The sequence below is a fragment of the Hyperolius riggenbachi genome, chromosome 1 (genome assembly GCF_040937935.1).
Source record: "Hyperolius riggenbachi isolate aHypRig1 chromosome 1, aHypRig1.pri, whole genome shotgun sequence".
Taxonomy (NCBI): domain Eukaryota; kingdom Metazoa; phylum Chordata; class Amphibia; order Anura; family Hyperoliidae; genus Hyperolius; species Hyperolius riggenbachi.
In genome coordinates this window covers 277,767,007-277,790,870 of record NC_090646.1, presented here as the reverse complement: position 1 = coordinate 277,790,870, position 23,864 = coordinate 277,767,007, and the positions used below count along the sequence as shown (strand labels likewise).

The window sequence follows — 23,864 nt, the reverse complement described above, 5'->3', positions numbered from 1 at the left end:
ACCACACTCAGTAACAAGGACAGACAACAGACAGATGGAATGCTTGGCAATCTAATCGCTGCCCCAGCAATAGCAAACATCCACAATGACACGGAAAAGACAAACAAGTAGGAGTGTAACTAATAGCAACCGCAGCCTATAGTTTAAGTCCACAGGAACAGGACAAGCAAGAATCCTGCCAGTCACCAAAGTGGTGAAGGCAGTCTCCAAACTGTCAGGATAGGAAAATACTTCACTGTACCCCCACGGGTGGAGTGAACGTCCAAGCAGGCAAGGCAAGGTAATGCAATACAATATTAAAACTTTACACAAAGAAACCAACAATCAACTTTGGCAAAACTGAACGCTATGACGGGCAAGGTGTGAGAGGAGAAGCAGACTTTTCTATGGACATCAGCCAATGAGAGCAGATATGCAAATTCCCACACAGCTGGATGGTAATCGTGCAATCCTGTGTTAGGCTGATTGAAGAGTGCAAGCTGGCTGTGAATGGAAAGGACTCTCATTACAAATGCATGCCAAATTATGCAACAACATGCATGTAAGAAATCCATAGCTGTCTGTCTGCAGTTCAACTGCAGCAAGCCATAGGTGGATTCATGACAACATTCTGAACCACTCTGAACTGCAGAGTTACTGCAGATGGCAATGAGACTTATTGCGAATGCAATCAAAACTAAGCAACCAAATGCAAGCAGAGAAATCAAAACTACTCGGTTGCAGCTGCACTGCACTGCAACCGACAGGACACAGGAGGGATCCTTACAGGCCCTTATTTTAAGTTTTTTTTTTTTTACACAAATAGAAGTGCACTAGCACATAAATTAAATTCCTAATCACAGTTAGGTCCTAGTATGTCACAGTAGCAGCATTCATGTTTGAAGCCTGTGAAAGTCGCTTACAATGTTGTTTTTGAATTGAGAATAAATTCTTCGTTCAACGTAGACTCGAGACAAATGGAGTTTTGAAAAGCCAATTGCAGACATTAGTATAACTAATGTGAAGAGCTCACTGGACCCTTTGAAAGTCACCCTAACATAAATTACTTATAGTTTCATAGTTAATATTCCTTCGCAATTTTGGGTAAAATAATTTTTGTTTTTCATACAGATACAGAAAAAACAATATTTTAACACTTTGAGACACATGACAGACTTTCATTGAGCTGAGACAAAACCACAAATCTAAATTTTTAAGTTTTTACACATAACAGAACTGTGGGATATCTAAAAGCCATTTTTAGGAGTAGGAGGATAGATGAGGGAGGAGAGGAGAATGGGAAGGCTCATTAGGACCCAAAACCTTCCCTCTCCTTAGGTAAGTATCTGTTTTTTATTATAAAATTGCCTTCCGAGTCATTTTAACAGACTGATTTTAAAGGAATACTTTAGGGGGGTTGGGGGAAAATGAGTTGAACTTACCTAGGGCTTCTAACGGTCCCCCGCCGACATCCTGTGCCCGCGCAGCCGCTCACCGATGCTCCGGCCCTGCCTCCGGTTCACTTCTGGAATTTCAGTACTTTAAAGTCTGAAAACCACTGCGCCTGCGTTGCCATGTCCTCGCTCCCACTGATGTCACCAGTAGCGTACTGCACAGGCACAGACCATACTGGGCCTGCACAGTATGCTCCTGGTGACATCAGCGGGAGTGAGGACACTGCAAAGCAGGAGCAGTGGTTTTCAGACTTTAAAATCTGAAATTCCAGAAGTGAACGGGAGGCGGAGCCGGAGCATCGGTGAGTGGCTGCGTGGGCCCAAGATGTCTGTGGGGGACCATTAGAAGCCCCGGGTAAGTTCAATTCATTTTCCCCCGACCCACCTACAGTATTCCTTTAAAGTACCGTTGCATCTTACCTAAGAGCAATGCTGCTGAGCCAGACAAACTTTGCAGTGTTTTCCCTGTCCTTCCTCTTTCTTTAGAAATTGACGTAAATTAAATGTGCAGCAGAGGTAATTGAAATGTTCATGCAATACAAGTGTGTACAACTTAACTAAACTGTGTTCTGTTTAAAATGTGTCATTCTTTAAATGTATTTTTTTTTTTAATGTCCATTTTCTAACAGAGGGATCCTCCGGATGAAGAAATTCCGTTTTGCACTTTAAAGTCATTTCCAGCAGCCATTGAGCATACAATTCAGTGGGCACGAGACAAGGTACCTTAATAATACTTCCATTTGAAAGACTACTTTGCAGTTATTCTTTCTATACGCCTACTAGAGACCTCGATGATCTTCCAATGTAAAAATTGTTTTATGAAGCCCTGGTATTTTTCTGGGTTTTCACTTAAAACTGCTATTGTAGCTTGTTTATTAAATGTTATTAAATCCTGGAGGCATTAAAGGACCGCTATTGTGGAGAATTTCAAAACACCAAATACATGTGTGCATATACTGTAGAAAAGAGAGAAATCGAGAGCCCAATATGGTGTAGTATGTCAGAGATACGAAGGGAAATGAATACGTGAGATGGTTATACTCACAAACGTGGGTTACTGCTCAGGCAACCACTGTATAGGCAGGTGAGGAGATTAGACCTGTCCTCACTCAGGATTAAGAAGTCGCTCTCTGTAGATCAGAAAAAATGGGGTAGGATCACCCCTCCACCTGGGGTGGACTCAAGTATACTGGTAGGTGATCAGAGGCGCCAGCAGAATAAAATTGATATAAAATTGTTAAAAATTGCCGAGAGGATAAGTGGTGGACTTCCCCTCAATAATTAGACACCAAGGTCTGTCATCAAATCAAACGAATACATTGCAGATTTTGGGCTACTATTGAATAAATGTATTCGTTTGATTTGATGACAGACCTTGGTGTCTAATTATTGAGGGGAAGTCCACCACTTTCCCTCTCGGCAATTTTAAATCAATTTTATTCTGCTGGCGCCTCTGATCACCTACCAGTATGTGTGCATATACACACAAAATCTAAATTTCTCCTGGAGTATAATGCACTGTAAATTATTTTTTTTTTTCGAAGCTACTGTCTCCATCTCCTTATGAAGGATTCGCTGTTTCCTTTTGGGCCCTTTCACACTGACGCTGTGCAGTATTTTTACCGCACCCCACCGCAGGGCAATGAATGTCTATGGAGACTTTCATACTGCTACGGTACGGCGTGACGCGACGGAAGTGACGGTTTTGTTGCACCCCCGACGCTGGTCCAGAACTATGCTGCCGTGCAAATTCTGCGGCGACTTGCGGCGATCTGCATCGGCCAAGAAGTAGTGTTAGTTTATGGCCACGTGGGGATTTTTAAAAAAAATTACTCATGTTGCGGTACGCATGCGCGGAAACTTATTTTTACAATACACTTCCATGCACTTCCGCATACCCCGAAGCAGGAAGTGACTGAAAGCGCATGTACCTTCCTGCTTGGCCCAATGCCAGATGGGGAATACAGCGTTGTAATGCGGTCTTCCCTGAAAGCCTGTTTTTGTGGTTTGCAATGTGAAGCTGGCCTAATTCTTTTCAGAAGCACTCCCTGGAATGGTGCCATACAAAAATGCCAACCAGCCTGATTAATTCCTGCACACTATACTAGCAGCTGGAATGTTCCACTGCTGTCCAGGGAGTACTTTTAAAAATAAAGGCATTCCAGAGAATCTCAATGAGGACTATTCCAAAACCTCCAAGAGCTGTCATATTAAAACTACATGCTATAAGGGACAACAACATAGGAAAAAAGGGATTTATAGTGCATTTCCCCTGTAGCAAATTTAGATCCTTTATGTATGTGCGCACATGTATTTTACATTTTACAGTTTTTCACATAACGGCCTTACAGTCTTCTGAAGTGTTATGAGCGAAGTGCTCAGTTTAGTGTACCCATAGTCAGTAATCCCCTACTATAGATGATTGTTCAAATACAGTGTGCCAATAAAGATTTAACGAGAAACCCCAAGTATTTATGTACATGTTTTTCTTCTTTTATAACCAGTTTGAAAGTTCATTTTCACATAAGCCTTCTTTGTACAACAAGTTCTGGCAGACACATGCATCTGTACAAGACGTTTTACAGGTATGTATGGAAGGTGTCAGTAAACCTGTAGTGCAGAATCTAAACACTGAAGCTTGAGGCCTCGCCTATATAACTTGCTTTTGAGTAATCTTTCTTAATGTGCATAGCTTTCTTTGCGAATGAATGATGTTTTCAGTTTAAAAAATGATGTAAGTAGTTGGTGGTGGTGATTAGAGTTGAGCAAATCTACAGGGCAAAGCTATGTCATCTAACTGAATGGATAGTGAAAGCTGTGAACAGCGTCTGCTCATGGTGCTTGTAGTCTGGAAAATTATATCCATTGCATTTTACCCACCATCTCCATTACTGATTTTTAGTTTAGCAAGTGTCAAAGGTTTTCTCCAAAAATGTATCACTTTTATGAGTGCTCTTTTTTTGAGTGCTACTTAATAGTGACTAGTCATGAGCAAAATATTTTCCTAATATTCAAATCAGTTTCACAAGGGGCTGGGGCATATTGGTGCTAGCAAAGCAATGAACAGTAAACACAGTCGCTGCCTAATTGAGTCAGCTGCCAGAGCTGTGATGATATAATTCCAAATTTTGCCGGATTGGTGGGTTTAATTAGCCTATTATTTCTGTCAGTGACTCACTGATCCACGCAGAACCAAGTGACCTGCCTAGCCAGTACAATATTAAAAAGCCAACTAAACCACTTAGGATTTTGCTAAGGAAAAACCATGGAAATTGTCTGCATAGTGTCTTTTCATTGTATGTAAGTAAACCGCATATTAGGTAGTTTATATTTTGTTTAACTTGTTCAAAGGTCAGTACTTTGCCTTCTGAGGCCGCACGGTCCACCCTTTCAGTTCCAAATTTTGCCCATTGGTGTGGATCAGGAACAAAAATGAGATGAGGAAGATTAGAATTATTCCATAGAGTCATGCCGTTTGAGATTTCATTACAGTACTCCTGAGAAGAAGGGGGTTGGGGAGGAGTTATACATACCTGGGACTTCCTCCAGGCTTATTACTCCCTCGCCGGTTTCCTCTGCCTTCTGGATCTTCTGCAACTGGCCCCCGAAAAGTCCTCCAGTCGGTGCAGATGCATTCAGGCCATGTGTGCTCCCCTTTTGCGTTCACATAGCTGGGAGCATTCTGCGCTGCACGGGCGTCGAACGCCCCGGACCAGGGGACTCCGTGACTTCCGGGGTCTATTGCAGAAGATCCAGGATGCTGATTAGGATGGCGAGGGAGCAATGAGCCTGGAGGGGGCTGGAAGAAGAACCAGGTATGTATAATTTTTTCCCCTCCATTCATCTCAGGTTTACTTTACATAGGTCTTCTTTGCAATATCCTGCATTGTATGGATGAGAAAACACATACATCCAGGCACATCACCTATAGTTAGGACATTTAAATAAGTAATTTAAGGAAAGGGATGTGCTAAAGGGGGTGTTGCCAGAAAAATAGCAAAAATCAGTAACCCTTTGCACACTCGCATGCAAATGTTCAAACAAATGCATTCACAGATTCACTCATCCAAGCACCACTGTTATCCCTACAGCTAAGTTAAATCCGGGGTCTTAGTTCATGAAGGAATGCATTCTTATGCTTAGTCACCTACACTGCGCAGAAGTACCCAGTCTACATTTACCTGGGTACTTCGGTTAATAGATTTTTGCATTCTAAGGATGGACTACATGACCGGTGTTATAGCATTAATTTATTTTCCAGCCACCAAAGGGCAAGTAAAATAGTGCTTCATAAAACCACTGTAGGTGCTAATTGCTTTTAAATATTGCTAAGTGTCTACCTTAATATACTGTAAAATAGACCTGTTAGGGGGTCCCAATCTTTAAAGTGAACTTATGAGCGGAATTTGGAGGTCTCATTCTTCCTTCTCTTATAAACACCAGTTTCCTGGCTGTCATGCTGTGCTTCTGGCTTTAGTTTCTTTTGAGTCGCACACCGGAAACCAGAATTTTTATAAGGAGATGAAGATTACTGTCTCCGTATTTCTCTCACTCCAGAAAATGTACTCAACAGATTCTAGCAAAGCATTCATGTCATCTAATATTGGTTTTGATTGAAATTTGACCTTCAAGTATCCTGATCTATAAAAAGCTAATGTATCTATGGAGTGTTGTAATTTATTCTGGTGCATCACTGACACAAAACTGTTTTATTTTTTCCATTGCAGAGAATACAAGCTGGTGAAAGCTTAGAAGGCTGCTTCCATGTGGTTAAGTTACTAAGCAGGAAACCTAGGAATTGGTCCCAGTGTGTACAACTTGCAAGATTAAAGTTTGAAAAATATTTTAATCACAAGGTTGGTGACTAAAGCGAAGCGTGCACACGATGTATCAGTCTGAGCTTCATTATTCACAGCCTTGGACATTTTGAAGGGATATTATAGAAGCAGACACAGTCAAAGCCAAGCACTAATAAACATTTTTAGTAGACCGAACATTAGATATGGTAAAAACATTGTCTAATGAAAAATCTTCAAAAAAAACCCTCTGGCAATTAAGGTTTTTTTAGGAAAACCTTTCAAACACAAGGGCACTTTTTTAAATGCATGATTTACATGTTTATGAATTCTCAGCTTTTCTTTTCCTTCACCCTAGGCTCAACAACTATTGCATTCCTTCCCTTTGGATACAAGGTTAAAAGATGGAAGTAAGTTGTAAAATGAGGACAGTGTCATTGTGCATGGATGACTTTTCACAATAAAATGTGCAATAAACTGGGGAAGCTGGTTTTTGTGCGCTGAGTCATTGTGATTGATTATTAGTCCACTAAAGCACATTAGTAATAGGTTCTGCTGAAAGGGGATGTTAAGCACAAAATCTACTGTAGATCTCGGATACTTTTTAAGTTGACAAGTTCAGCTTGTTGTGGCAGGTTACTATGTGTTCTTAGTGTGGCTCAACTCGCCTATCATTGACATAGAGTATTGTACTGTGTTAGCCATAAGTAAAAGCAAGAAGCTTAATGCACCAAAGGTATTAACGTGGAAGAAACTGGACAAACTCTGTGCGAATGTATGAACGGACACAGGCACACTATTGACAACTAGACCTAAGGTCCTTTAACCACTTGCCGACCACCCACTGCACAGAGGCGGCCGGCAAGTGGATCCCGCAAGAACCGCCGCATGTACAATTGGCGGCGGTCCTTGTACGGGCATGGGCGGAGCGATCGCGTCATTCGTGACGCGATCAGCCACCGGCGACTGGCTCCGCCCCCCTCGCGCTGTAACCCGCCGGCGGGTTACTAGCACCCGGATCGCCGCATACAAAGTGTATAATACACTTTGTAATGTATACAAAGTGTATTATACAGGCTGCCTCCTGCCCTGGTGGTCACAGTGTCCGAAGGACCACCAGGGCAGGCTGCAGCCACCCTAGTCTGCACCCAAGCACACTGATTCCCCCCCCCCTGCCCCCTGATCGCTCACAGCACCCCATCAGACCCCCCAGACCACTGTTTGCACCCAATCACCCATCAATCACTCCCTGTCACTATCTGTAAACGCTATTTTTTTTATGCCCTAAACTGCCCCATGCTCCCTCCTGATCACCCCCCCCACCCCTAAAATTCTCCCCAGACCCCCCCCCCCCCCAGACGTCCCCCCCCCACCCCCCCTGTGTACTGTATGCATCTATCAACCTGATCACCTGTCAATCACCCCCTGTCACTGCCACCCATAAATCAGCCCCTAACCTGCCCCTTGCGGGCAATCTGATCACCCACCCACACCAATAGATCGCCCGCAGATCCGACTTCAGATCACCTCCCAAGTACAGTGTTTACATCTGTTCTCTACCCTAAACACCCACTAATTACCCATCAATCACCCCCTGTCACTGCTACCCATCAGATTAGACCACTATCTGCCCCTGGGGCACTCAATCACCCGCCCACACCCTCAGAACGCCCTCAGACCCCAGCCCTGATCACCTCGCCAGTGCATTGCTTGCATCTATTCCCCCCTCTAATCACACCTTGAGACACCCATCAATCACCTCATGTCACCCCCTAGCACACCTATCCATCAGATCAGGCCCAATACAACCTGCCATCTAAAAGGCATCCCCCGCTTATGACCGGTTCCACAAAATTCGCCGCCTCATAGACCACCTGTCATCAAAATTTGCAGATGCTTATACCCCTGAACAGTCATTTCACAGGTCATTTTTGTTTCAAGACTACTCCTCATGGTTTAGGGCCCCTAAAATGCCAGGGCAGTATAGGAACCCCACAAATGACCTCATTCTAGAAAGAAGACACCCCAAGGTATTCCATTAGGAGTATGGTGAGTTCATAGAAGATTTTATTTTTTGTCACAAGTTAGCGGAAAATGACACTTTGTGAAAAAAAACAATTAAAATCAATTTCCGCTAACTTGTGACAAAAAATAAAATCTTCTATGAACTCACCATACTCCTAACGGAATACCTTCCTATACTGCCCTGGCATTTTAGGGGCCCTAAACCGTGAGGAGTAGTCTTGAAACAAAAATGACCTGTGAAATCCTAAAGGTACTCATTGGACTTTGGGCCCCTTAGCGCAGTTAGGGTGCAAAAAAGTGCCACACGTGGTATCGCCGTACTCAGGAGAAGTAGTATAATGTGTTTTGGGGTGTATTTTTACACATACCCATGCTGAGCGGGAGAAATATCTCTGTAAATGGACAATTGTGTGTAGAAAAAAAAAATCAAACAATTGTCTATTTACAGAGAGATTTCTCCCACCCAGCATGGGTATGTGTAAAAATACACCCCAAAACACATACTACTTCTCCTGAGTACGGCAATACCACATGTGTGGCACTTTTTTGCAGCCTAACTGCGCTAAGGGGCCCAAAGTCCAATGAGCACCTTTAGGCTTTACAGGGGTGCTTACAAATTAGCACCCCCCAAAATGCGAGGACAGTAAACACACCCCACAAATGGCCCCATTTTGGAAAGTAGGTATTCAGAGAGGGGCATGGTGAGTCCGTGGCAGATTTCATTTTTTTTTTTTTTTTTTTTTTGTCACAAGTTAGAAATGGAAACTTTTTTTTTTCTTGTCACAAACTGTCATTTTCCGCTACCTTGTAACAAAAAAATAATATCTTCTATGAACTCACTATGCCTCTGAGTGAATAATTTGGGATGTCTTATTTCCAAAATGGGGTCATTTGGGGGGTATTCATACTATCCTAAAATTCTAGCCCCTCATGAAACATGACAGGTGGTCAGAAAAGTCGGAGATGCTTCAAAATGGGAAAATTCACTTTTGGCACCATAGTTTGTAAACGCTATAACTTTTACCCAAACCAATAAATATAGGCTGAATGGGTTTTTTTTAAATCAAAAACATGTTTGTCCACATTTTTCGTGCTGCATGTATACAGAAATTTTACTTTATTTGAAAAATGTCAGCACAGAAAGTTAAAAAAATCATTTTTTTGACAAAATTCATGTCTTTTTTGATGAATATAATAAAAAGTAAAAATCGCAGCAGCAATCAAATAGCACTAAAAGAAAGCTTTATTATTGACAAGAAAAGGAGCCAAAATTCATTTAGGTGGTAGGTTGTGTGAGCGAGCAATAAACCGTGAAAGCTGCAGTGGTCTGAATGGAAAAAAAGGGTCTGGTCCTTAAGGGGGGTAAAGCCCGCGGTCCTCAAGTGGTTAACATAACGGGCGCTAGGCCTCCCTTTGTCTTCACAACCCCCAGCCCTCCCCTCCCGCCCCTGACACCACCGGCGCATGTCAGCACGCCTGCCACCCTGGCCCCATCCTTCTCCTGTCCCAACGGCCTGCGTGCGGCGCATGCGCGGTTCGGCAAAAACACGGACACAGGAGGAGGACGCAGGTACACAGGAGTTTTATTAGGTAGGATACCGAATCTGAACTCCCAGTGGCTACACACTTTCATTCCAACAGACACCGTTTGAATGATCTTCCTTTCACTGACCTGAAGGGTGGCTTCAAATTATTTGAAGATATGATTATTATTATTATTTAGTATTTATATAGCGCCGACATATTACGCAGCGCTGTACAGTGTATGTATATATATATATATATATATATATATATATATATATATATATATATATATATATATATATATATATATTTTCTATATATTCTATATAATCTATATATCTTGTCACTAACTGTCCCTCAAAGGAGCTCACAATCTAATCCCTGCCATTGCCATATGTCTATATTATGTAGTGTAAGTATTGTAGTCTAGGGCCAATTTTTTTAGGGGGAGCCAATTAACTTATCCGTATGTTTTTGGAATGTGGGAGGAAACAGGAGTGCCCGGAGGAAACCCACACAGACACGGAGAGAACATACAAACTCTTTGCAGACAGTGCCCTGGCTGTGATTCGAACCAGGGTCCCAGCGCTGCAAGGCGAGAGAGCTAAACCCTACGCCACCGTGCTGCCATAGATTAATAGCAGAGACAGAGTTTATGAATTGGTTCAAAGCTGTGGAAAAAGGCTTGAATAAGGAAAAACTTTTTATATTTGAATGAGGCTGATGATATTTAATGCCATAACTCTTTCTCAGCCTATGTTGCATCCACTCAATTTGTAAACTCTGAATTTACGATGCCACTGTGACAGTCTGAGTCCCAATTGTGTAAACAAGGGGCTTAATCTATTAATCGGCAAACAATCTTTTCATTCCATTTAGATGTTCCGTTTCATTCAAGCCATCTTAATGGCGTGTATTTATGCCTGCAAAAAAATCTATGTATCCTTCTGATGTTGCATATATATAGGATTGAGTCTGGCAAAGGCTGCACAGCCGAAAGCTTTCTTGCTTACTCTTATTCTTTTAAGTTGGCCAATAAATGGTATCATCCTGATTCAAAACTTCTTGCTATCATTGACACGTAATGTCTATGATAACAGTTTGGGTCTCAAGATATTGGCCTCAATTCATTAAGCTTATCTCCTGTCTTTAATAATGTTTCTAGAGTTGTTACCATGGTGATAAGGCATGTAGTATTCATTTTACCTCAGGCAAACCTAGTTAACTCTTCTGTCTTTATGTTAACTCTTCAATCTTTAAAATAACTCCAGAGTTAAAGACAGGCTGTTAATTAACTGAGTGTGAAAATAAATACAGAGGAGGTAAATTAACTACAGAGGAGGTAACTTAAGGAATGAAGAGATAAGATAACTCTCTTACTGTGTGGAGGTAAGTTTTTTTCTCTTGCCTTATTATCTCCAGCATGATCTTAGTGAACTGATGCCATTGGCCTCAATTCACTAAGATCATGCTGGAGATAATGGCCTCAATTCACTAAGCTTATCTCCTGTCTTTAATAACTCTTCTAGAGTTGTTACCATGGTGATAAGGCATGTAGTATTCAGGAAACATTTTACCTCAGGCAAACCTAAAGTTAACTCTTCTGTCTTTAAGTTAACTCTTTAATCCTTAAAATAACTCCAGAGTTAAAGACAGGCTGTTTATTAACTGCGTGTGAAAATAACTACAGAGGAGGTAACCTAACTACAGAGGAGGTAACCTAACTACAGAGGAGGTAACCTAACTACAGATGAGGTAAATTAACTACAGAGGAGGTAACGTTACGTAAGGAATGAAGAGATAAGATAACGCTCTTACTGTGTGGAGGTAAGTTTTCTCTTGCCTTACGATCTCCAGCATGATCTTAGTGAATTGAGGCCAATAAGGCAAGAGAACTTGCCACCACACAGTGAGAGAGTTATCTTATCTCTTCATTCCTTAAGTGACCTCTTCTGTAGTCAAATTACCTCCTCTGTAGGTAATTTACCTCTTCTGTAGTTATTTTCACACGCAGTTTATTAACAGCCTGTCTAGAATTCTGGAGTTATTTTAAGGATTGAAGAGTTAACTTAAAGACAGAAGAGTTAACTTTAGGTTTGCCTGAGGTAAAACGTTTCATGAATACTACATGTCTTATCACCATGGTGATAACTATAGAAACGTTATTAAAGACAGGAGATAAGCTTAGTGAATTGAGGCCATTGTATGTAAACTAAGAACTTTCAGTCTATTTATGTAAATCTATTCATTTATGGTGTGTTAGCAACGATAATTGTACTGTGTTTATGGGACTGGAAATGCCAAATTTTTATGAACTTTTGTTTTCAGGTTTATTTTGGCAGTCTCCAAAGCGACCTCCTGCTCCCATACGGTTTGATGTAACAGACCCATTGTAAGTATACCTTTTGTTAGAGATTATAGGTCACAAGTTTTATTCTCTGAGCTGATGTACACATATGTGAATTGTGTACTGACTGTACCATTTCTTTCAGACATTTTGGCTTTATTCTTGGTGCTGCTAAACTTTATGCAGAAGTACATGGCATCCAAATCACAGAAGAGGTAAATGTAAACTGTATGATTAAGATTTTCTTTGCTGTAATTAAGTCTTGTTTAACCACTTCACCACTAAGGGGTTTTTACCCTTACGGACCAGAGCAATTTTCACCTGTCAGTGCTAGTTCCTTACATTCGCCAATAATTTTTTCACAAAGTCCCTGGTAAGTATATCATGGGGCAGGACATTTTGCTTTGTGCTTCCTTTAAAAGACCCTGTGGAAAAGAGTAAAGCTGGCCATATACTTATAGAATTTCACCCAATGTTTCAAAATGATAGATTCCTTTGTGAAAAAAAATTCAATTTAGACAGAATCAATTCCTACCATACACTGCACATTATTTTCCAGTAGATTCCAGCAGGGAATGTATTGAAAATTGAACAAACTGCAAAGTTACACTGGCCGATGCAGTGCAGAGCTATAGGCCATCGATTTGCCAATGCTCTTGCCCTGCCCCTGATTTTTTTACATTTTCCACCTAGATCAATTTTTTTGTGAAAATTGATCAATATGACATTTTGGGGAGTAGATTCCCCTCAGATGAATCGAATCTTCAAGGAATCAAATGAGAAAAATTGATTCTGTGTCCTCTTTCATGTCATTTGCCCCCTGTGACCGCCTCTGCTCCCCTGTGTATAGATAAAAGCAGCGGCAGTGTCTCTCTCACCTCACCTATCGGAGCCCGCGGTGATCAGAGACCTCTCTTCTTCCTCACTGCTCCCCTAGTGTCGGCTTCTACTGATTGCATCATGCGACCAGCACTAGGTGAGCAGTGAGGGAGAGGAGAGGTCTCTGAACGCCGCGAGCTCCAATGTGTGATGAGACACCCGCTGCTGTGGGTACTGAGAGATTATGGTACTGGTGGTAGTAAAGTTGCTAAGTATAAGCTACAGTAACACTTTGTAAAAAAACATACCTTTCATATACTTTGCTTATAAGCATGAGAAACTGATATTTTTGTGATACTGATGCATAGGCAATAATTTGGTTGATAAAGATCACTTTACTTTTTCTTTTGTTTGTACTGGTAGTGTTTGTCAAATGATGCCATCCAGAAAATTATATCTTCAATGAGCATTAAAGAATTTACGCCTTCAAACAAGGTATGCATTTACTCATCCATTTGGATTGAAAGCTCAAAAGGACAGAGCTCCATCCCCTATTGTTTTTTGCAACTGTTTTATTAACATTGTAGAACATTTTGTATTGTTAAACTCCTGTTAAGCTTCCTTTGTTTCATGCACCCATGTATTGTACAGTACTGTGGACGATCATGGCACTATATACTGTATATACTCGACCTTGTGTATAATAATTCTGTATGTTATTTAAAGTGGACCTGAACTCAGGCACTGGACACAAGGAAAACAGATTAATTAACCCATCTATGTAGAGTTTAGCCTATCTAATTCCCCCGAATCTGTGACTAATTACAACTGTTATTTGATGTCTCAGCTGTCAGCACAGGAATCTCAGCAGACCTTGGCAGGGCAGCTAATTTGTAAACACAGGATCTTAACCCTATGTATGCTTCCATGAAAGCAGGAAGTAGAAATCCTGCAATAAATCTGTAGTACTTCTATCAGCTGCAACAAATGCCTTTCTGTAAAGCTTATTATGCTTGTGCTTATATTTTAGAGCAAAGAGGAAGTTCTGAGTTCAGGTTCACATTAAGCTGACCTTTTTAATGATTCAAGTATAAGTCTATCCAGCAAAGTTATCGGCTGCACTTTGGGCACCAGGAGGGGTTGATGGCTGCACTGCATAAAGTATTTTAGCCATTAACCCATCTATGCCCCCAAGTACAGCCAATAACTACTCCAGGCCTCCACATATAGCCATTAACCCACTGGCGCTTTAGTTGCTGCAGGCAACAGGAGAGAGAGGTGCGCCCTCCAATGCAGGCTAGAAGTTGAAAAATGTATGACTAACTCGAGTTTAAGGCGTACCCTACACTTATATACTGTGTGAGCCAGTCCTTAATTTCTCGATTTACTGTAGTCGTGTATATACAGTAAATCATTAAGCCATGAGACTACGTAGGATTTTATACATGTTCTGAATGCATTCCACTGGGGAAACCTACATCCTGTTGTATATCTCAAGCTTCGTGCAATTTCCTGATGCTTTGTTTTGATTGGTAGTAATTTACTGTATACTGTATGCTCCACAGAACTTTTACAGGTGAGTTCTCATAATTCTCAGAAGTCAGGGGGATGTTCTGTTGTGTATGTCCGGTGCAAGTCATGAATTATAATGCTGCTGAAACAGGAGAAAATGTACCACCTTGGCACATGAACCTTGGCAAGCAAACACATATATTTTTCCTGTAAACTCCATGCTGCTTATTAAAGAGCTGCGGCACATCCTTTACAGCTGGTGTTTACCATAGTGTTTTATTGCAGTTGCTTTAGCTGAAGATTTATTGGTCAAGAGAGTGTTGCTGGATTGTTCTACCATACTTCAGTAACTGTGTTATGCATAGAGATTTTGAAAATCTTGTTAGTGGCCATTTGAACCATAGTTTAAACATATTAGATGTTTAGCTTTAAGAGTGCCCGAGGCGGATAATTAAATGGGTTATATGATACAGAGGCATGTTCTCTGCCCAATGACATGCCTCTGTGTCCTTCTTGTGCCGCTGCCAGTCCCTTCTGGGCTCTGCTTTTCCCTCTTAAAGCTAGTGACAGGCTAGAGACAATCTGATTGTTGCTAGCCTATTTTTGCCTTTTCCAGCATCAATCACCTGCTCCCCCACCTCTTCTATTGCCTCGCTCCCCCGCCTCTGTCACCTCGCTCTGTGCCTCCGCTGGCATCCTCCAATCAGCAAAGCTGTGACCCAATAAAGTACTTTCGGGTCGCGGCCATCTTGATTTTCTTCCGCCGGTGATAGGACGTTACACCGGTTGCGGAGGTTGAACGGGGCCACAGAGCGCGCCGTGGAGCAGTGCAGATGCATTCCGGGAGGCGGCCTAGAGCAGGTAGTATGGGTTTTTGTTTTCATGCTGCCTCTGGTTCTCTTTAACTGCCTAACGACGCCGATTGGTATGAGCAGCCCCTGGACCACTCCACGCAGATTGGCGTGAATGGCTGAGAATGGACTTTGCAGGGGATCACGCGCGCCGTTGCATTCGCATCCCCGCTTGAATGACCGAGTGGAACTCCGCCATCAGTCTCCCAGCAGCAATTCGGCTGCTAGGGATTGTTAGACAGCGAAACCGCCGTCTAATTAGTTGTACAGAGCTCTAAGGCAGCGCTGTACTGGGGACAGCTGTGTGACCCCGCTGTCCCCCTCCAGAGGCTCAGAAGTGATCAGTTGTCATAGGCTGATGCCTATGACAGCCGATCACGGTGATTGGTTGGCTGGCTGGCGGGGGGAGGGAGGGCGGGGTTTAAAAAAAAAAATAGGCAATTTTATTATAAAAAAATAACAAAAATATTTGTCAATAAAACACTGGGGGAGCGATCAGACCCCACCAACAGAAAGCCGTGCAGCAAGGCCTTAAAGCTGCAGTGGCCTATTTTAGTAAAAATGACCTGGTCTCTAGGGGGGTTTAACACCGCAGTCCTCAAGTGGTTAAGTCAAGTTACAAAAGACTTTATTGCAGGTGTGTCATCAGAACTGCTGAAGCCAGATCATCAGGGTGCTATCCAGGCAATTAGTATTTTCTTTTTTAGAGGTCAGCAGTGACCGCTTTCATAATTCTCTGTGAAGTTTGGCATACTTTTAATAGATGTGGTAAATAATCCATATCTTCCTGATATCTTGTCACATTCGGCTTCATTCATTAAGGCTGGTTTCACAGTGGGACGTTGCGTTTTAGGGGACGTTATGGTCGCATAACGTGCCCCTAACGCAACGCCTGGTGCTCTCTGATGTGGACATCAGAGTGAGCCGCGTTGTGCAGCTCACTCTGGCGTCCGTGATGCGTACTCTTGGACGCATGCGGCATCACGTGGTCCCGCCCGGCCAATCGCCGCACAGAGCGGCCGCTCCAGGAAGAAAACGCTGCACGTCACTGAGTGCAGTGAATATTAATTAGCCATGTGCCTGGCCGCTCTCCGCTCCTCCCCAACATTACTGAGCATGTGCAAGCAGTCTAACGCGTCTCTGCCGCTTATAAAGTACTGCATGCAGTACGTTGTCTTATGGCGCAGTGTTACCAAGTAACGCAACGTGGGCACTGTGAACAGCCCATTGATTTTTCACTGCTGTGCGGTGGGGTGCATTACAGGCTGCTCTAACGTGCGCCTGTAACGTCCCACTGTGAAACCAGCCTAAAGCTTGTTAAATCTATTGCGTGCACACACCGCAGGTTAATAATATGGTGCACAGGCTGCGCACAGTCCTCTCAGTGTAGCGTGCGTTCTTAACTTATGTGTGATGCTCCTAACTGCTGTGCATGTGCTTTGTGCAATAGATTTAACAAGCTTTAATGAATCAAGTCAATTGCCCTACTTGGATCAGTCCTAAACATGTATCTGGTCTATCAGTGTCTGTGCCACACCTACAAGCCTTGTACTGCTGGATGCAGTATAAAGTTTAGACAGCCTCGCTCTTGTAGCTCTCTGTCCCCCCTCCCCCCCCCCCTCCTTCTGTGCTCCTGGCTGCCCATTCTGCCTCTTCCTATTAGCGGATGATCAATAAAATAATCAAACTTTAATTAAAAGATGACCACATTTTTGTTTCCATTGGATTCAAAAAAATTTTTTTAAATATAACATCTAATCTACCAACATAACACAGTACAACAAATTATAACACACAGGCTGCTACAAAAAAAAAACATGGGTCCACAGCATTTTACTACACAGATAGAATAAAAACTTTGAAAACCAAGCAATCCTTTCCATTTGAATCCTTTCTACTTTAACCACTTAAGCTCTCAGTCGTTTTCACTTTATGCATCCGAGCAATGTTCACCTCCCATTCATTAGCCTATAACTTTATCACTACTTATCACAATGAACTGATCTATATCTTGTTTTTTCCGCCACCAATTAGGCTTTCTTTGGGGGGTACATTTTGCTAAGAGCTACCTAACTGTAAATGCATTTTAACAATAAGAATAAAAAATGAAAAAATGCATTATTTGTCAGTTTTCAGCCATTATAGTTTTAAAATAATACATGCCTCCATAATTAAAACACACGTATTGTATTTGCCCATTTGTCACAGTTATTTCACCGTTTAAATTATGTCCCTATCACAATGTATTGTGACAATATTTTATTTGGAAATAAAAGAGCATTTTTTCTGTTTTGCATCCATTACTATTTACAAGCTTATAAAAAAAAATAGAGAGAAATATTTCATCTTTACATAGATATTTAAAAAGTTTAGACAGTTAGGTAAATATTTATGTTTTTTTTTTTATAGTAATGTTTTTTTTTTTTTTTTTTATTATTAAACATTTTATGTGGGTATTTTTGGGAGGGTGGGATATAAATAGTGTTTTTATTTGGGGAAATATTTGTGTATTGTAATGTTTTTTTACTTTTAGATGTAGTTTTACTTTTTGAGTTTGAGTTTGTTTACATGACGGCACTCTAAGCGTACAATGTACGCTTAGAGGGACATAGCGTCAGAAAAAGCGTAGCTTCCGAGAGAAGCTGTTGCTTTTTCAGCGGGGGAGAGGAATCAGTGATCGGGCACCATAGCCTGATACATTGATTCCTGGACTAACGAATCCGTGGCCGGGAGTGCGCGTGCACGCGCGATCGGCCGTGTAAAGCGCATATCCTCCTTGACGTTTTTATACGTCAAGGAGGACAAAGTGGTTAAGGCTACTTTCCCATCAGGACGTTGCGCTTGATGCGACGTTAAGGTCGCACAACGTGCCCCTAACGCAACGCATTGTGCACTATAACTTGGACGTTATAGTGCATTCTTTAGCCCTGCATTTGGTGCACCATTTTTGTCGCACAGTGATGGAACGAAAACGGTGCATGCGTTACATATTAAAAAAAAAAACCATTACTGAGCATGTGCAACACAACTAACACAGCAGATTCTTTGCTAAACGCACAGCATGCAGCACATTCTAATAACGCCTCACGTTACACACAAACGCAATGTGTGCACTGTGAATGTCGCACAGACTTAGTATTGCTGTGCGTTAGTCTGCGTTATAAAATTTTCTAACGTGCGACTTTAGCGTCGCACTGTGAAAGAGGCCTAAGGGCTCAAACCCACTAGCAGCCTTTTCTAAGTGCTAGTGATTTGAAAAAGCTCTTGCTAATGCAATGCTATGGAGGAATTTTATAAAATCACATTGCTCAAATGGGACCCGTAGCATTACATTAGCAAGAGCTTTTCAAATCACAACTGCATAGTAACGGCTTAGTAATGTACTGCTAATGGGTTCCAGGCTCAATTTTTTAAAAACAGATTATCAGTAAAAACAGCTAAAGCTAAAAGAGGGAACATCAAATCCAGCCTGTTTACAATAATTTCAGCAAACTGATACTGCGCTCATATGCTGAGTCAGGTGTTTATAAAAACACTCCTAGAAATGTTATAAAGAGTAAAAGCACTCACATTAAAAATGCCAAATTATAGCAGAACAAGCAGTAACCACACATATAGTGTCCTTGTGCGAGTGACAGTTATATTCATGTGGGAGCGCTCTTCCTAGATGCGTGCTCCATCAAACAAAGTCCTTCAATTATTGGTCAAGCGCTCTCCTCTGCCTGTACTTTCTTTTACACAGCAATTATAGCATACAAGAAAAGCCCCCCCTTCGGGGAAAGACTCACCAGACTTCTAGGCCTCCAGGCCAATGCTCGCATTCGGGGTATTGGCCACCCCGCAGCCTCTCTGGCAGTCCTTTCTTGGCTTATAACCGGTCTGTGTAAGTAAAAAAGGAATTCCACATCGCGTAAAAGCGTACCAGTTTATTTAAAAAATGGTTAAAAACAAATTAGTGGCGTATAGCCACTCATTGGGTCAAAGAAAGTTTCACCAAAGAAAACATACAGCCAGCCCCTTGGTTAACAGGACGACCTGATTCCAGGTACAGGGGTATGCAGAGGTGAGATACACTTAGCCTGTGACAAGGCGCACGCCTCTGTCATCCAGTGTCCCCCTCCGCAAATCTCTTTCTGGCTAAAAGTTCTAAGAAAAATACCGAGCTTTCTGCACACAAACAGTCCCGCCGCGTCCAGCGGGCGTCGTGCGCTATGACGTCACTCCGTGGCTCCTTGAGAAAGCGGACGGGTGTCCGCGGAACTAGTGGGACTTACCTTTAGGGGAACCTCTGCCAGCCTCGCCACTTTGCACTCCCAATTCTTGGCATCATTACCCGGGCTAAGTATTATATTTCATCTCTTAGCACTTTCTATTTAAGCACTATACACTTTGTGTACTTTTTCTACAGGCTGCTCCTCTCAGCATCAGGTTTTTGCACATGTAATGTTGATAATTAGCACTTTAATACATGATTGTTGGTTTGATTATATGTTGTTTGCACTTCACTTTACACTGAACCCGGGTTCCTCCACTGCATGGATTTTTATTATAAACCCTGAGTGGAGTTAGTTTAATGAATTTACTATGTGTATGTATTTTTATATACACACACATGTATATATCCATCAACTGATTGGCTTTATTGTGGGGATGTGCAATAACGACTATATGGCTTGGTTGTGCGACTATGTGTTGTTTTTAATTGTTTTTAGGTTTGTATTGGCATAAGCATATGGGGATATTATGATATGATCATGATATTATTGATACATTCTATATGAACTATATGTTAAGCTTGGAAACTTGTGTATAAATAAAGACTATTTGTGATAATATAACTACCATAGCTGGTTGGTGCTCATTTAAAGGGCCGCTTTTTTCTTATTTGCAATATATTCTTAATTGGCCCTAGCACATCCAGCATTAAAACATAGGTGTGCGGATACCCCTGTATCGCGAGCATTATAATATTGACAATTGAGTTTGCTGGGATAAACCATTTGACTTATTTTTTTTATACACCCTAAAAAAAATCCCCCTGCTATGTCTATCTACATACAAAAGTCCGTCAACGTTATGCAAGGGACTGACGGACACAGATTTCAGAGACATAATGTAAATTAAAGCGACATCACAAAATAAAAATAAAAAAACACAGCAAGACTCCTATATACTAGAAATATCTACTGTTGAAAGATTAAAAATTAATTGATTCGCGGGAGTGGTCCTTTAAGAAGTTTTCATGAAGTTAGCTTCCTGAAGTATACATTACTAGTGGTAGTTGTGGTACCTTTTCACATTATATAAAAAACTGTATCTTTCTGTAATGCCGTTGACACCCTCCCATCTAGTAAGGGCATCAGTCTGTTAGTCTGCCGCTCAACAGTGTTTGCATTTTTATGTTAAAACAAACACTGCATTTCATCTATTATCTCATAGAAAAGAACACATGCAATTATAATACTTAGTCTTGGGAACTGTTTACCTAAGTGTAGCCACAGTGAATCACAGCACAGTAACATCCCACTGTACAAGTTTCCTGTGTGTGTGTGTGTGTGTGTGTGTGTGTGTGTGTGTGTGTGTGTGTGTGTGTGTGTGTGTGTGTGTGTGTGTGTGTGTGTGTGTGTGTGTGTGTGTGTGTGTGTGTGTGTGTGTGTGTGTGTGTGTGTGTGTGTGTGTGTCTCCGGCTCTTTCAATATGTTGTAACCATTGTTTTTTTAGGAATGACCCAAAAAACCCCACAGAAGGCACCATAGTCTCTCCTGTCTCTGCCAGTTTCTCAGTTGGAGGTTGCTGGCTGCTCCTGAAACCCTTTATTATCTACACACATACCGAGAGCACTTGTGTGGAGATGAGTTCAGTTATCGATTGTCCAGCTTATTTTCTGTGATTCAATTTCAAGTGGGTCAGTTTCCTATGAGGAACATGCAGTTGATATATTACCTTTGTTCAGGACCGGGGGAAGAGGAAATCTATATTAATGAACTCCCTATTTCAGTTAGCTTAATTAAGTTTTTCTATGGCATTTACCAGTATATCCAGTATGTTTACAGTTAGGGGCTTCTTTGTAATGCATTGATACGGCACCTGCCATCTAAGTTTAGTTTGTTTCACCTTTTAGATTGTGGAAACAGATGAAACTGCAAAGAAGCCTGACCTGATGCAAGTCAGCAGCGAAGATGAGAGGATTGCGGTTGAACAACTTGAGGAAGTCCTTGCAGAAGAGAGAACCTCAAAAGGTAATGTCCAACTTTTAAAGAAAAATGTATATAATATACCGTATATACTCGCATATAAGCTGACCCCCCCCCCCCAACTTTTACCTGAAAAACCAGGAAAAAATGATTGACCCCCGTAATGCTGGATTGGTGCAGGCCGCGTGATCCCCCCCAGTGTGTCCCAGTATAGCTAGTATAGTGCCCAGTATGGGTAGGTAGTGCCTCAGTATAGCTAGTAAAGTGCCCAGTATAGCTAGTATAGTGCCCAGTATGGGTAGGTAGTGCCCCAGTATAGCTAGTAAAGTGCACAGTATAGCTAGTATTGTGCCCCAGTATAGCTAGTAAAGTGCCCCAGTATAGCTAGTATAGTGCCCACCAGTATAGCGCCCTCCCCGCTCCCCCCGCGGCCACCGCTGCGATTACCTGCTCAGACAGCCAGCGGCCGCTTCTTCTAACTTGGGTTCCCCTCTCCAATCTCCATGCGTAATTCCAGTGTTTCACAGAAACGCGCCCGGCGCTGCTGCTTTGACGGGGCAGGAAAGAGCGCGGCTTCCTGTAATGGCGATGTGTATCGCCATTACCAGGGGAACCGCTCTTTCCTGCCCCCTGCCTCGTTACAGCAACACCGGTATTACGCATGGAGATTGGAGAGGGGAACCCGGGTTAGAAGAAGCGGCCGCTGGCTGTCTGAGCAGGTAATAGCAGCGGCGGGAGCGGGTAGGGCAGCGGTGGCCACGAGGAGGGGGGAGCCACAGGCCACCACCACCACAAACGGGATTCGCATACAAGCCGACCCCCCCCCCCCCCCCCCCCCCCCCCAACTTTTGGCCCCCTTTTTGGGGGTCAAAAATTCGGCTTGTATGCAGGTATATACATTTTATGGATGGTGTAACCTCTTGGGGAGTTTGCTGTTTGTTTGTTTTTTTAATTAAGCATTTCACTACTCAATAGAAAACATTGACTAGACTCAGGGGTCAAATTACCTAACGGTAGACAATGTAAGTGATCCAACAATCATTGACTGCTTTTTAAATGTGCATGCTATAAGGTGGAAAAGTTTGCTGCCTCATTTAGTTTTGTGGTTACTGAAAGGATAGTAAGTTAGTAGTGATGTGACAAAAATATTATCTAATCTGGGCTATCCTGGATTTATTAAAGACTTCTTGCTGTGGTTTTGTGCATACAGCTGCAAAATCCATTTGAATTACCAGCCTTTCAACAAACCTATACTGCAGAGGTTGTCAAATTGGGTGCCACGAGCACTTCTCAGGGGTGCCATAGCTCCTCTGAGTCCCGTGTCCCTATTCTATTTCTCCTGCCAATCGTGTCTCTCACCTGATCTGAGGGCGTCCGCAACGATAAGTAGCTTCTCCTCTCCCTCACCTTTCCCTTTTGCCGGCTTTTCCTGATTGTGTCATTAAACACAACCGGTACTGAGTGGAAGAGTGAAGAAGAGGAGAGGTTTCTGATTGCTGCCGGCTTCTAGAATCAGGTCAGGCATACGATCGGCTTCCGCTGCTTTCTCTGCACGGGGTGGTCAAAACTGCCCAGCCACATTTGAAAATTCATTTGATTCAATGATCACTACAGAGATTAGAGATTCTTCAGAGTTTAGACTAATGTACAGTGTTATACCTGAATGTTTTACAAGCAGTGGAGTAGCATTAGGAAATGTAGAGGTAGTGTCTGCAACAGGGCCCCTGGAGCAGAGGGGCCCACTAAAGGCCCTCCAACTGCTTTATTAGCTCTATATTGGTTCTGTGCTGGTAATAATCACCTCTATCTATCTGTGTGTACACACACACAATCACGCACGCACACACACACCTTTGATTATTTGTAACCATTAATAGACTGTTCTCCTCCCCAGCTTACACCTCACTGACACTGCTGCTGTCCTTGGCAGGTTTGGTGCCCCATATCAAATGTTATGTATAGAGAGCTCCTACTGGTTAGTAGCGTAGCTTGCAAGCTCTGTTTTGTAACAGAATTCATGTTAGATCAGTCAGGTTGGAAATGTGATAGTATGTTACTTATGTAACCTACTAACCTAATGGAAGAACATGGGACAAGCAAGGACACGGGGACGCAAAGGGGGAAGGAGAAGGACATGGGACAAATGGAGGGGGGGGAGGGGTGCGAAGGAGGACACTAAAAACATTTCTGAGTCATCAAGGATACCTTGACCTGGAAAAGTTTGAGAACCGCTGCTATACTATATTCTTAGATGCTCAAAAGGTGGATCAGCGCAACACCAGGCCGCCTCCGAATGGCCTCCAATCAGAGATGCGCTGAGCCCCCCCAGGAACTACAAACGCACCTTGAACCCAAACAGA

The 23,864-nt window shown here is 42.4% G+C and overlaps 1 protein-coding gene across 1 annotated transcript in view; it reads left to right on the top strand.

Moving 5' to 3' along the window:
- The window catches only part of UBA6 (ubiquitin like modifier activating enzyme 6), an 81,170-nt gene that overhangs the window by 27,504 nt on the left and 29,802 nt on the right, over positions 1-23,864 (top strand). Inside the window, exons 8-15 of the mRNA XM_068233485.1 lie at positions 2,063-2,152; positions 3,938-4,018; positions 6,161-6,289; positions 6,588-6,639; positions 12,110-12,173; positions 12,274-12,343; positions 13,371-13,442; positions 21,432-21,549. Of these exons, the coding sequence (XP_068089586.1) occupies positions 2,063-2,152; positions 3,938-4,018; positions 6,161-6,289; positions 6,588-6,639; positions 12,110-12,173; positions 12,274-12,343; positions 13,371-13,442; positions 21,432-21,549 (676 nt within the window). The remainder of the gene's footprint in view (positions 1-2,062; positions 2,153-3,937; positions 4,019-6,160; positions 6,290-6,587; positions 6,640-12,109; positions 12,174-12,273; positions 12,344-13,370; positions 13,443-21,431; positions 21,550-23,864) is intronic.